This window comes from Camelus ferus, chromosome 11, assembly GCF_009834535.1.
Source record: "Camelus ferus isolate YT-003-E chromosome 11, BCGSAC_Cfer_1.0, whole genome shotgun sequence".
In the NCBI taxonomy this organism is placed as follows: Eukaryota; Metazoa; Chordata; class Mammalia; order Artiodactyla; family Camelidae; genus Camelus; species Camelus ferus.
The window spans coordinates 49,028,934-49,044,785 of NC_045706.1; the positions used below are offsets into that span (position 1 = coordinate 49,028,934).

Genomic DNA, 15,852 nt, shown 5'->3' on the forward strand with positions numbered 1-15,852 from the left:
ACATCTTTCTTAACCGGTTTCCCTAAGTCCTACAATTATTTTGTTTCCCCAGAAACTATATGCAGTAAGATTAAAATACTCACTTTTGGAAAAAGTTTTAAAAGCATTCTATTATTCTCCAAGGAAATAGGTTTGTTATGTAATACAAAGTAACTGCTTTTTTTTTTTCCTTCTTCATTCCCTTCATTTTAAATAACCAAAATGAAATCAGCAATGCCAGAGCAGCCGATGATGTTAAATCGTTGTGAGTCGAGTGCTTACTTAGCTGGAGGTAATGCTTTTGGAAGACAGTGTGCTTACCTGCTATAAAGAGCACATTTGCCCATCTGTGAACAATATTTACAAGTTTGCTGTTCCTCAATTATTTGTGGCAAAGATGCAAGCTTTGTCTTCCCCTCTCCAGTAGCGGGTTTGCTAATTCGGTGAAACAAAGAGAATGCCATCTGGTTTCTTAGCCTTAATAATTCTATGGAAAAAGAAAGGGGTGGGTGGGTGTTTTTTAAGAATTAAGTAAAGTTTATTAAATATAACCTCCATTATGTAAGTAAAACTTTCAGATTCAAAAACATAAAAAGAAAAGAATCAACATTCATATTCCCCACTACCCTAGAATAACCACTGTTAACATTTTGGTATAGTTCCTTCAATTTTTGATCACTTGATAAGTTCTTTAAACAACCATGTGTCTCATAAATAGTAAATATTGTGAAGTTGGTGTTTTATTAGCTGAATGCTAAGGACAGATATAGCTATCTAGAGGGTCTCAAATAAGACAGGAAGTTTATTTTTGTCCTTTTTTTAATTGAAGTATAGTCAGTTTACAATCCTGTGTTAATTTCTGGTGTATAGCATAGCATATATATATATATCCTTTCTAAGATAGGAAATTTTTTAACACTTTTTTATTGAGTTATAGTCATTTTACAATGTGTCAAATTCCAGTGTAGAGCACAATTTTTCAGTTACACATGAACATACATACATTGATTGTCACATTTTTTTTTCATTGTGATTAGCATTCTATATAGTTTTAGATGAATAAACTGAGCTAAAGAAAATAATTCAGGATAACCTTTGTACTTTTTAAATACAACACTTTAGGCAAAGTAAGACAAGCATTTATTTGCTAGACATCTCAGTTTACTCTCCAGGCATTTTGATCACGGTGCCTGTGCACTTTAGAACTTATAAAAGTGGTTCCTGACAAGTGCAACCCTGTTCCCTAGGACACAGTAACTTCATGAGGACATCTTTGTGATGAGGGACAAGATAGGAAGTTTAAAATAATATTTTGTATAATAAGATTTTAAAAGGTTAATAATGTTTTCAACTACACAGTATACTGTTAAAATTCTTCAAAAAAAAAAAAAGCATACATACAAGTAAAAATTACAACCTGTATTAGGCCTAGCAAGTGCAGTAAGCAGTTGTCAGGTATAAATATGTATCATCAAAAGTTGAAGGAAAGAACAAACAAACAAAACCCAGAGAAGTAAAAGTGAGAGAAACAGCTCAACCTCTTTTATCAAGATGGTGGGCAGGCACAGGGTACATCTGGCCAGTCTTCAGGTAGAGGAGCAGGCCAGCCTCTGGGTCATCTCTCCTTTCTTGGCTCAGCAGTGTGTACAAAACAAGCTGTGAAAACACAGGACATTCTGTCAAATAAAGCTTCAACTTTCTATATTCCCATACATGTTTTGCAATCAACACATACTGTAATTTTAAAATCAAAAGGTCAATTAAATTATTTCCATTTTGAAAAAAAAGAAAAAAATTTATTTCCATTTTCAAAATAACATGATCCAAATTCAGAAAAGGTAACAATAAATTCTATGTCAAATATTTAATTTCCACAAAACAAGCAGAGTTTATGCTTCTCAGTTTTACAAACTAAATGAAATATTAGGATTTTTCTAAGACAGTAAGTATTTAGGTTTCCAATAAACTAAAGAGAGAAATTAATCACGCTAGGTTTTACATTTTGAAGTTAAGAGTCTTTAGACACCATTTTCCCTGTTTAAAATAAGTGAACTAAACACTAAAATGCATTTTATTTACATCATAGTTACTGTGACAACTAAATGAGACTACCTGTATAGGTATTTACTGTTTTTTCCAGAGTGACATTACATACATTAGGCTTACATGGTGCTCCTCAGAGAAACTATCTAAAATAAGTTAGAAGTAGCTCCTTTAGTTCATGAAAACACCTTGGCAGCAACATTTGAGCCTACGTAGCATTTTTTGGGAGGTCTTCTTACAAGTACTCCATTTGTGTTGCCTGATACAGCATACGTACCAAATAAAACTTTTTAAAATTAAAATGAACTCATAAATGACAGGGTTGAGCTTGAGCACCTTGGGGCTGCAGACCAAGGGAGTCATGCAAAACTAACGGTCCTTCCATATTAAGTTTTTCCCTCCACAGGAACTGAGGCAAAAGGAAGAGGTACATATGACTCTGCTTCTGGGATTTGTTAAAAGGGAAAAAAATTTGAAATGAAATTCCCTTAGTATTGTGATAAAAGGAAGCTGAATTGAAATTTTACATTATTATAATTCAACTATGTCACATGTTTTTGTGAGCTGGTGATTATAGCTCCATGTAATATTTTTCCTTTAAAAAATGTGTTTCAAATGCCAAATTACTGGCTCAGAAATAAACTTGTGGAATACCATTCCCTTATAAAATAAAGATCTTCCTTAATTGAAGTTATTTTATAACATAAGCTTTTTCCGTGTTACCAAAGTGAGAAAGTCAAATCTCGTAAGAAGGGAGATCTATGCCTTTCCTTATCCACAACACCCATATAACTCAATGAATTACTATAATTATTCTTTCAATATCTCTTTGTTTCTTGCACAATGAATATGCAATATCAGCGCAATATATTTGAGCCTTATTCAAATCAACTTCCTAATTTTAAACACTATTGTATTCTTAAAAGTTCTTGTAGCTTTTCTTCTTGCAAAGATAAAAGTTCCAACTGAACAAAATTAAAATACAACAATACTCTTTGCCTTGAAGACACAATTTAAAGCAACAACCTTAGAAGAAAGGTCTTTGAATCTAGACCACTTTAGATGCTTTTATATTTCTCGTTCTTTTAGCATTGAAAAGTGATTTCAATCAAACTCATCCTTAAAAAAAAAGTAAGTAAAAATTTTCAGATTCATGTACACATTCATGTACACAGAACACATTTCTTCAAATCTCTGACTTCAAAAACAGCTTTTCTTCTATCTTACCATGATTTTCCTTTATCAAGAAAGCTTTAACTAGCCAACTCTTCGTTCATTTCTACATTACCAAAGTGAAAAGTTCAAATCTTCTAATAGAGAAAGCCTATTTTCCCTCCACCTCCAATATCTGTAAAATCCAGTAAGAGGTTAAACAACAAAGTTACCTTACTTTTCATCCCCAAACCAGAAACCTTTTGTGAGAACCTTTGATGTGTGGTCCACAATTAAGAATGGTAAGAAAGACTTAATAACAAAAAAAAAATCTTTATTCCCTAATTATAAAATTCAATACTTGGAATCTGAACCTTATTTTATATAAAATCTGCTGAAGTAATATGTGAATTTCCATAATTTCCAAAAGGAAATTTAAGTTATATTACAAATGCTATGTTATTTGTTACACTATTTATTCCCTTAATATTTATTATATCATAAGGATACAACAATTTACTATCTTTTTGTTTTATCTTTGCTTATTTAGAAGTGTCTAGAACATACCACAGACAGCCAATATGGAGGTGGACAGAGGGAATAGAAATAATTAGAAAAAAAAATAGAACTTTATGTTAATTACTTTGTTAACTCACTAATAATTAATATAAATTTCAGGTAATTTTAAAAGACAGCAGAAGACTGTTATATTTACCAAAGAGAAGAAAAGTGGATTAAAAAAACTTGAATTTAACATAATGGTGAGACATGGCTCTATATTTTATTTTAGATAAAAATCAATATAATCAGATTAAAGGTCAGAAATAAAAGAATGAATTTACACCAATGTTTCCTAAAAAGTATCCCATGTAAATGTTACATGAAAGTAACAGCTCTATGGCAAATTAGAATTATGAAACGCTGGGTTAAACATAGCTAAAACAAATCCATATTACTTTCAGATGTTTTAAAAACCTTAATAGGCTAATGTGCATCATTAAATCTCCAAATATACTTGGTTTCCCCAGTTTATATGACCAAGGAATTGTTTTTTTAGGAGCATCTGTTTAGACTGGTAGTTTGGCAGCATTAACTTGGCAACACTGGCTTAAAAGTTCAGCTGTTATACTGATTTGCTGGAGAAAACTTTCTGCTGTAGCCATGCAGACATTTATCGAACAATTTGAGTACTCTGGATATATCTATCACAAATTGAAAAGTACTATATGAAACTCAAAAAAAAATTTACCTGAATTGAACCAAGATTTATAAAGCAGACTACTTTTAAAATATATAATTTTAAACAATATATATTACACATTCAGACAATTTTCTTATTAAGATTTATACCTGACTACGGTGTTCAATAGAATTTGATTCTTTGCCAGTTTTAAGTTCCAGTGGCATTATCTTATATTTCGTTTTACTCCCTCGATGTATTTTCACACCAACTGTAACATCTATTTTGCCCTTCAGTCCAAACCTAGGAGACCAAATGCTTTCTTCAATATCCAGTGAGTTTATAACTTCGATATTATATGTCGAATTATTACTACCATCACTTGGCCTAGAAAACAAAACACAAAAATATTTCATTAGAACACTTAGCTCATTTCTCATATGCTGGCAATGACTCTTCACTGCACACACAGAATGTGGGAATGGCAAAGAGCCTACATACCTGTATGGCAGTGATTCTCAAAGTTTGGTTCCTGGATGAGTAGCATCAGCATCACCTGGGAACTTGTCATAAATGCACATTCTCAGGCCTCATCCCAGGCCAACTTGCTGAGAAACTCCACGTGAGGCCCAGCAATTTGTTTAACAAACTCTTCACGTGATTCTGATGCACCCTCAAGTTTGAATCCTATAGGCTCTAACTCATGTAACTTATATTTTCTTAATATTTATCATCTGTCTCTTTCAGTTCATTCTTACTATAATCTTCCTAATTCAGGCCTTTATTTCCTCAGGCCTAGATTACTGCAAAAATCAAAGTACGGCAAAGTATCTGGACTGCTGGGGCCACAATATCCAATCTGAATACTTTGATCTACAATTATTACACAGATTAATACATAATGGCTTGCATGTAGTTGCATCCTAGGTAGCAAGGGATGTGTTCCCTCATGTATCACCATATTAAATTGGGTGGGAATGAGCTGTCTTTCCCCATTATCTATGCAGTGTGGGGCTGGACCAACCGAACACTTCATCCCTACACCCTCAACCCCCACCCACTGTAACAATCCTCAGAAGAGCTCATAGGCTCCTACATGTCCTCATTATTTTCTTTACTTAATCATTAAATGAATCCATCTCTGCTATTATCAGTATTTAAAACAAATGACTCAACACCATTTTTTTATATTACAGAACAGGTTCTGATTTTACTATTTCAACTGTTTAATAAGCCAACAGCCAAGGAAGGAGGAAAAAGAGGAATATATAAATGTCAAAGGAATTAGAAGACATGAAAATAACTTTTAAGGCCTCTTACACTTCTCTTATCTAAGATTTATTCATTTTCAGAGAAGTTATTCTCCAGAAGAAAGTCAGGTAAGAGCTAACTTACATATTAATTCTGTTTTAGACTCAAAGCCATATAAAATGTTAAGTATAAAGGAAATATTTCATGAAAAGGATAAATTTTATAGTAATAAAATATTTTATATGCCATAAAATCAAGATTTAAAAAGTCTAAAAAATTCCGGCTTTCAGAATAAAAAGTCTAAAAATTCTGGCTATCAGAATACATGATTTAGTTGACTTTGGTTTGCTAATTTCATATAATTTACATCAGCAGCTATTTCTTAACAAATAAGAATATTTTCTAGAAAAGGAATGCTATCTTTGATAACTTTTTTAACTGTTTTAGGATGCTTCACATATAATCTCCAGGAATATATGTATACTTCTGCAATCTTTGAAGACAATAGAGGAATTCAGGAAAGCCACAATTTATTTGAAATTCTTAAATATTAAACTGTCTCTATCACCAGATGTTATCTGGTCATAATAAATATTCAAATATATGAAATAAAGCAAACTTTGTTAAATATAAAATGTCACATGTAATAGCTCAAGTGATAGAGCACACGTTTAGCACACAGGAGGTCCTAGGTTCAATCTCCAGTACCTCCTCCAAGTAGAAATAAATGAATAAACCTAATTACCTCCACTTCATTTAAAAAAAATACTAAATAAAATAAAATAAAATGTCACATGTATATTTAATAGAATATAGATAATGAAACTTTTAACTTTGTTACTAAAATTCATTCCCCTAGAAAAAGAAGTAATGTGATTTAGACTTAGATCTGTAAAACAAATGACAGTACTTCAATTTAACTACCATGATTTTAGTCAACATAATGCTATAAAACTCCTTTGAGAACCACCTGATAGAGAATATAATGTCATGAAGATAAAGAAAATATACATTTACTACTTATGTGTGAGAAAAGCTGTCTCTTTAAATGGCTTTTAAAGGTCTCATTCTCTGCTCTAAAATCTAAAGCTTTGTTGTTGTTTTTGAAAACTAGCTACAAACTGTCGGGGAAAAGTCACAAGCTAAAGTACAAAGGAGCACCTCCTTCACAGACAGATAAAACCCAATCAGGAATTACCGCAACAAATAAAAGTCTTATACCCAGATACAGAGATGAGAACATTGGGCTAGGAATCAAGAGATTCCTTATTCTAGACTCTGCTCTACCACTGGTTTTTCACATAAAACCTGGACAGGTCACGTCACTTCACTGGACCTCAATTTCCTTACTTGAAATCTAGGACTTACTCTCAAAAACCACTTTAAGGTCAAAGATGATTCTGAATCCAAAACTTTCCTAGGCTTCCATGATACACTTCTTCCAAGCTACCAGATCCTTTGCTGGTCCACCCCAAGCCTCCTTTGATGGATTCTACTCTCTCCCTTGGTCCTCATAGACTGTTACCTCTCAGGGTTCTGTGCCTTTTCTGCTGCCCCATGTATTCTCTCTCAGCAAACCCCTCCACTTCTGTGCTTTTAACTACCACCAGTGCACTGAATTCTTGGAGGGCTTTAGTCTCCCTGAAACACCTAGAACGATCCTGGCACAGACAGAGCATGTAATACATGTTTACTGAGTAGGTAAGACCATAAGTCTGAGAAAATGGCAGCTTAACACTGCAAAAACCAATGAGTAAATTTTAGCCAAAAGGAAAAATATGCAGACAAAATGCTAAAACAATTAACAAATGGTGAAAGAAAAGCTAATATCTAAAACAACCATAAAAATGGATAGCTACCACAATTTTAAATCTCAAGCAGATTTAAGTGACTCAAAAAAAAGGGGGGGGGAGGAAAGAAGGAAAGAAAAGTAGGGAGGGAGGGTAAATAAGGATAAAAAAATAATTAGGAACAAGGGAAAACAAAATTAAGTTTGTAATTATCACAAGATATTCAAGAGACCAGAGTGTCAGAAATACTTCAAAACAAAGCAAGGAACCAGAAAAAGAATGACAACTTACTAAACACGTATCAAATTATCACAGTGAAGACTAATGTACCAAGATCCACCCCCTATACCAGACACAGCAAGCTGCTCCAAAGAAATAGCAAAGAACGAAGCATTTATAAATTTATTCAAAAAAAACACAAAAAAAACCTACAAGAATAATAAACCTATTTACTCCAGCTTTTTTTTTTTTTTTTTAGGGTAGGGACCCAGTGGTAAATTTATGACAACAACAGAAGTAAAGAATGAGAAATAAACTCAATTCTAATAGCAAGATAAGCCTTATTTTTTTAACTAGTAAATATTTTTCAAATACACATCAAAGTCCTATTGGCAAATTGATTGTGGGGATGGTTGTATAACTCTATGCATACACTGAAAGACACCCCATTGTAAATAACTATAATGATAAAGTAAAAACAAATAAATAAAATCCTGCCAGCAGATACAGGACACTTAAATATTGCTAGCAACCTTCTAAAATGATTAAAAAATTCTCAAAGAATTCTAGCAATATGTAAAAGGCTATAAAATTTCCAAGTATCTTGGGTAAAGTGGTCCAGTTCTGAGGTTTAAATACCAGAAAATATCGGTCCCTGTAAGATCCACTCTTCCACTTGTGTGCTGTCATTCCCTCTCCTCTATTCAAGGACATAGCTCTAAGAATTCTCCCATCTCTTCTAAGTATTAATGTTGCCCTGTCTATGGAATTCTTCCCACCAGCATATAAACATGTTATATCTCCCACCTTCAAAACAACAACAAAGCTCTGCTAACCCCACATAAGCCTCTGGCTACCATTCCATTTCTAAATAGCCTTGCATAGAACAACCTCTCAATAAAGCTGTCCACACTCCGTGACTCCAAATCCTCTTCTACCATCCTCTTTTTTAAATTTTTTTTTTATTTTGGAGGGAGGTAATTTAGTTTCTTTTTTAAATGGAGGTACTGGGGATTGAACCCAGGACCTCGTGCATGCTAAGCACGCACTCTACCACTGAGCTATACTCTCCCCCTACCATTCTCGCTTGACTCCATTCTGTTCACATTTTCTCCTCTAGAATCACCATTGGCTTTTCTTCCCCTCACACTCCATACCCAAGTCAAAACATATCATCTCTACCTTTACAATCTAACCAAAATCTAACTGACTCTCATCACTTCCACAACTCTCACTCTGGTATAAGCCACCACCTTCTCCTGCTTGGATTCTTGCAAGAACCTCCAAATTGGTCTCTCCATCTCTGCTCTTTTCCTACAACATAGTCTTAAAAGAGCAGCTAGACTGATCCTTTCAAAAGTAAACCTGATCAATGTAGAAACTAGCATAGAGAGGTTAGGAAACTAGCCTAAAGTTACATAGCTAAATTACGGCAAAACTGGGATTCACATCCAGGCTCTCAGTGTGTTCTCTGAACCACAGAAAACTTCAGAAGACAAACTGGTCCAAAGAACTGACTGTTGCCAAGATTTCTCATTCACAAATCTTAAAACAAGTTCAGACTGCAAAATATCATGAGATAAAATATTGAGAATATTGAGAAAAAATTTAGATTATTGATATAAAGGGAAGTTGTGCCTATTGAAAGAAAAATAAAATGTTGCCTTAAAAAAAAAAAAAAAAAAGAAATCAGATCAAAACCCTCTGTGCGCACCCTGCAGTGGCTTCCCATGGTAGCCAGATTACTGACATGGGATCAGAACGGCCACCAATGTCCTGCAAGTCTTCTGAGGCCCCAGGTCAGCTGCTTCTCCTGTTCTCCCTCCCACCTCACTCTGCTGCCACCACACTGGCAGGAGTGCATTAGCCACAGGGCTGTTGCCTGGAACGCTCTTCCCGGAGACAGCAGCTTAGCTCCCTCCTGCATTTCCTTCGGGCTTCTGTTCAATATCACCTTATTAGATGACCGTTCTACAGAAATAATATGTCCCCCCCAACTTCTTCCTTCTCACCCTCCCCACTGGTCTATGCTGCATTTATCACCATCTGGCACTGGCTGTTTACTTGTCCAGTAGTCTAGTAGCACCACGAAGTCAATGGCTTTTTTTTTTTTTTTTTTTTTGACTGTAATCTCAGCACCTAGAACATTACTTGGCACATATTAGGCATAGGCACTCAATAAATATTTTCTGAATGGGCAAATAATGGGGGAAAAAAGGATTACCTATAAATTTATATCAATGCTGTTTGGTGGGGGGAACAAATGCCAAACAGCACTAAATGGTTAAACACAGTATTCATAGCACAAATTCATGGCAATTAACACATGAGACAGTCTATATATGATAGTAAAACAGAAAAATATATATGAATTTAGGACCTTCCCCAAATATTTACAAACTGAAAATTTTATTTAAAAACTATACCTACATCCAAAACTTAGAAATTTTATTATAATAAAAACAGAATTTTCTATTGATTAGATTTTTTTTTTTACTCAGAACTGTAATTTACAAAGTAAGCAAACAAAAAGGCTAGGTGTAATAACTCAACATTTAAAAAGCTTTAAGTCAACATCTAGAATAAAATCCTGGTATAAACATATGAATAGCATACAGACAAAATGGATTTCTTACAGAGAGAGCTGCATCTCAGGGAAGTCAGTTGAAGTCTGTTTATGCATGAAATCTCCAGCCCATTTAGAAAATGAAGGAAGATACTCCTCTACTTCTTGTTTTATTTCATCTTGATTCAGATTTAAGCGGTACCTACCAACATAAGAAATATTAAATATGAAAGCTTAAATATGAAAAAAGTAAATGAGGACAAAAACATTCAACTATGAACCCAAATGTCCATCAACTAATGAATGGATAAATAAAATGTGGTAAATACAATGGAACATTATTCAGCCTTGGCAAGGAAGGAAATTCTGATACAAGCTATCATACAGAGGAACCTTGAGGACATTATAAATAAGCCAGCAATAAAAGGACAAATACTGCATGACCACTTACATGAGGTACCTAGAGTAGTCAAATTCATAGACACAGAAAGAATGGTGATTACCAGGGACTAGGGGGAGGAGGAGTTGTTTAATGGGTACAAAGTTTCCATTTGGGAAGATAAAAAAAGGTCTGGAGGTGGATGGTGGTGATGTCTGCACAACTATGTCAATGTACTTCATGCCACTGAACTGTACCCTTAAATGTGGTTAAGACTGTGATTTTTAATGCTATGTGTATTTTAACACACACAAACACACACACACACACAAAATGCAAGTTACAGTAGCAGGACATCAATTTTCAGATTTGCTCCAACTCCTAACATCTTGGGTTTAATTGGTCCCAATTACACTTTGGGGATAAAAAAGAAACTGTAGGAAATGTTGCTCCTGAAACCCAGCAGTGGAAAGCAGAGATATAAAAGAGGGGAAAAGACCATATGGACAGAATGGTAACATCAGCCTTACCAGGTCAAAGGACAATCTATAGGAATATTAACTTCTTAGGTCAGAAGTCAGCAAAGACTAACAGAATCTAGTCTCAGTTTTTCAAGGTGCCCACAAGGTCAAAACTGTGACATAATAATACTATGACATTTGCCATTTTGCTCTTGTTCTCTCATGAGTACACAGTGGAGATTCCTGAGCCCACATAACACACATACAATACAGCAATACCTCAAATGCAGAAGCAGGTATAAGAAACAAGGGTCTTCCATTAAGTCATAAATTAAAATTAAAATAGTTGCAAAAATGTAAAACAATGCCACTTATCTCATTACATTCTTTTCAAAAACAGTTATTTTTCATTAAACTGGTATTTACATTAATATGGAATGGATTGTTATTGTCAAAATCAGTAAACTTTTAAATTGTCTCAGTTTTGATTTCTAGTACAGTAATTATCTATAGATAGAACCCACATAAACAAAAGCTCTTCAGGGTCCTCAATAAGTTTTTTAGCCTAATGGGGTCCTGAGACAAAAAATTCTGAGAGCTCCTGTTAGACTTACCCTCCCAGGATGGTTCTCCCATCCCCCTCTTTATGTTAAACATCCCAATCTTAACCACTACTCTGGGGTGTTGGGAGCACATGTGTTTCTGTGTCAGATCAGCCACAGGTCTGAATCTTAACTCTGTATTTACTAGATGTGTAACTCTGGGCAATTCACTATTCATTAAGCCTCAGTTTCCTCATCAGTAAGGTGAGATGGTAACTACCTCACACTTAGTCTGAGGATTAAGGAAAACAGCCTATGTAAAGTATTTGGCTTAGGATAAGAAGTCAAAAAGGTATGAAGCGGAGGATGGTAACAGTGAATATTCATATAATGCTGACTATAAGCCAGGCACGATTCTAGGTGCTTCACATGAACACCTTCAACCCTCGTTATATCTCTATGAGATACTACTGTCACCCCCACTTTACAGCTGAGGAAACTGAAGCTCAGAAGTTACTTCCAAAGGACACACAGATCTAGCTCAGGAACCTAAGTTTTTAAGCCCTGTGCTCCCTTCTACACTGTGTTATAAAAGCTCACTGCCATTATTTTCTCCCTGCACGCCTGAGTTCTCTTGAGTACTGGCACAGACTCCAACGATCTGCAAACTCCTTTTAAAAGACACAAGTTACCATTTTTCTCACATTCTAAAGATAGCACCATAATAACACACTCATCAGACACTGAGACTCTAGGACACTATAAATTTACCGTGTAATAACTCTGCAACATTTCTAATACCAAATTTAATAAGCTCCTACTCTTCTAGGTTTCTGCTATCTCTGGCTCACCAGGACTAAGAGAGCAGAGCCCTATCAGTCCTCCAGGAGAGATGGTTCAACAAGGAATACAAAATTAGCAACCCTAGCTCTGCCAAGATAGCTTGTCCTGAGCACAAAAGCAAACTCAGGTTGAAGGCGAAGCTAAAATATCTCAAACCAGGGAGCAACTGCAGACACCAAAGTGCCCCAAATGACCTACAGAAACACAATCAGCCTAGATAAGGCAAAGGTTATCCTTGAAAAAGGCTGTTTGAAATGTAGCAACTTCCAGTGGATAAAAGATGAGGTACATGAGGATGTGGGGAAACAGGGACTCATATATTGCCTGCAGAAATGTAAAGTGAATTTTGCAATATATACATATATTAAATCATTATGTTGTATACCTTACACTAATACAATGTTATATATCAATGATACCTCAAAAAACTGGAAAAAAATGAGTAAGTGAATGAAAGAAAGAGGATACTGTCTACAAAGAGCAATTTGACAATATGTATCAAAACTTTAAATATACCCAGACTGGATGGATCCTGTCCCTGAGGGGAAAAAAATGCTATAAAGAACATTACTGGACAAAACTAAAATGTGGACAGTAGATCAGACAAAATTGAAATGTGGACAGAAGATCAGTACAACAATGTTAAATTTCCTGAAGTTGATTAACTGCACTGTGGTTACATAAAAAAAAATCCTTATTGTTAGGAAGTATACACTTAAGTATTTAAAGGTAAAAAACCCACAATGTATACAACTTAATCTCAAGCTTTTAGAGAACTTAATCTCAAGTTTTAGAAAAACACACACACAACAGGTAAATCTGAGAAAAGAGATATGGAGGCATGAGGGGTATAACTCAGTGGTAGAGCACCTGCTTGGCTTGCACAAGGTCCTGGGTTCAATCCCCAGTATCTCCGCTAAGGGAAAAAAGAAAAAAAGAGTACATGGATGTTCTTTGTACTACTCTTGCAACTTTTCTCTAAATTTAAAATTATTTTCAAATAAAAAGTTTTTTTAAATGTTTGAATATCCTCTAACCCAACAATTCTATTGAGCCCAGATGTATACCTGAACAACTATGAAATAACGAGTGTACAAATGTATTTATTATAGCATTGCTAATAAAAGCAAAGATTGAAATGCCAGGAGCTACTTAAATAAAGCATGGTGCATCCATAGAATGAAACATTATGCCCCAATTAATTAAAAATGAGATAGCTCATTAAGTACTGATACGGAATAATCACCAAGATTTCATCTTTATATACAGTAATGTGTATAGTATGCTACCACTTTGTAACACATAATATATAAAGATAAGTAAATACACACACATACAATCATACGTAAATGTTTGAAATCTCTAGGGAAGGACAAACGAGAAACTGATAATAGTGGCTGCCTCTGGGGAGAAGAAATGAGTGACCAGGGAGATAGAGGTAGAAAGGACTTATTATCACTGTACACCTTCTTGTACTATTACAATAACATATGGTGTATATGAATTTATAATCTATTTAGAAATAATCATTTATTATTAAAAAAGAACATGAAAAGGAATATATGGGGGAGGGTATAGCTCAAGTGGTAGAGCACATGCTTAGCATGCACAAGGTTCTGGGTTCAATCCACAGTATCTCCTCCAAAAGTAAATAAATAAACCTAATTACCTCCCTCCCCTCAAAAATAAACAAACATTAAAAAAAAAAAGAAAAAAAAAGGAATACTTATGTATAACCAAACCACTATGCTGTACACCAGAAATTAACACATTGTAAACCGACTACACTTCAATTAAAAAAAAAGTTAAAAAAAAATTAAAAATTTTTTTAAAAACCTAAACAATTGGGTAATCTTTTTCCTAAATAACTTTCTCCAACCATCCTGTAACCATTCTTCATTGTCATGATCTCTTCGTAGGTAGATTCTTCCCAGTGTTTTACTTTTTACAGACCAGGACTCTTGGAGTTTCCAAAGCAGTCCACACTGGTTATTCAATGTGTTCTGCATTTAAATTCTCCCTTTTTAATTTGAGCCAAGTCACAGCAAAATGACATAACCGCCTGCTCTTCCCTCAGATTATTCAGAGACTTAAGGTTCAGAATCCTAAGCCTAGACTTCTATAGATATAATAAGAAGACAGAGCATCAACAGGTAAAAATCTGTTCTAAGATGTGTAATAAAGTACAAGGGTCTGTGAGAGAGGGTAGAAAAGAACTCTGGACCTGTTATATTAGGCTTTTGGAGTTTAAAAAGTATTCTTTTAAACAGGAATGGGCAAGATTCAAGAGAATTAATATTTTCATAATATTTTCAAAATCAATCACGTTTTTCCTTAATAACTTAAGATTATCATGATAAAAAATAATTCAGTGACACCCAAGGGTCTACTAGAATATATTCCTCCAAAATTCTGATCTTCATAGTTCTAGTATTTTCAAAAAAGTTTCTTCTTTCCTACACTGTAATGAAGCTATTAGCTCTCATATTCCAGCATCTTGGAAACCAGATAAATACAACTGTTAGATATTAGTGAAAAATAACAGATGCTGAGGGGATGAGACACTCCATTATGTAACATGCCAAGGTTTAAAACAAGGACACAAATTCTGAGCAAGGCTGCTCAAGTCTTATTTTTCTTTCATCCTTATATTCAAAATTGTACCTATAGTTACTCCCATAACTACTTACATTTCCTTTAGATGCCTTATTTCTTGAACAGTTTTAAAAGCAAGTTCTTGCAGCTTTTCTGGGTCAAAACTATCACTTATTGCTTTTTGAAATACTTCGTGGAGAATTGTACCAATCAGCATCTGGCGTGTGGCTGGATCAGAGCTCTACAAAAAAATAAAATAAAATAAAAAATAATCATCTGAACATTTTATTTCACAACTTATCAATGGACATGAGTGTATATTCAGTAAACTTTGATTTACAATGTTGTGTTAGTTTCAGGTGTACAGCAGTGATTCAGGTGTGTGTGTGTGTGTGTGTGTATGTGTATAACATATGTATATTATTTTCCAGATTCTTTTCCACTATAGGCTATTACAAGATATGGAATCTAGTTCCCTGTGCTATACAGTAGGTCCCTGTTGTTTATTTTATATATAGTAGTGTGTATCTGTTAATCCCGAACTCCTAATTTATCCCTCCCCATCCCTTTCTCCTTTGGTGACCATAGTTTGTTTTTGATGTCTGTGTTACCTAATCTATTGAACCCCCATAGCCAAAGTGCACTGGTGAGAAAAATGCCAAAATATTAAACAATTGTTTTTCTGGTGAGTGAAATTCCAGCTTTCACTTTCTTCAACTTTGAATTATCTGAATTATTTCACAAGTTTTTCAAATCAGTATATTTCCATTTTGAAAAAAATTTTCTGTATGAAAATGTTCAATGTATTCTCAAATATTCAACATATTCTTATCTAAAAGTCAATAAAGGCAT

General features: G+C 34.3%; 1 protein-coding gene across 2 annotated transcripts in view; it reads right to left on the reverse strand.

Moving 5' to 3' along the window:
- The window catches only part of DNA2 (DNA replication helicase/nuclease 2), a 38,478-nt gene that overhangs the window by 17,780 nt on the left and 4,846 nt on the right, over positions 1-15,852 (reverse strand). For both annotated transcript variants that reach the window (XR_004323991.1, XM_006181186.3), the window contains exons 4-8: positions 15,096-15,241; positions 10,251-10,382; positions 4,525-4,741; positions 1,518-1,635; positions 301-466 (exon numbers count right to left, since the gene is read on the reverse strand). Coding sequence is in view for 1 of the 2 variants with exons in the window: in XM_006181186.3 (XP_006181248.2) it covers positions 301-466; positions 1,518-1,635; positions 4,525-4,741; positions 10,251-10,382; positions 15,096-15,241 (779 nt within the window). In the remaining variant the exon portion in view is untranslated. The remainder of the gene's footprint in view (positions 1-300; positions 467-1,517; positions 1,636-4,524; positions 4,742-10,250; positions 10,383-15,095; positions 15,242-15,852) is intronic.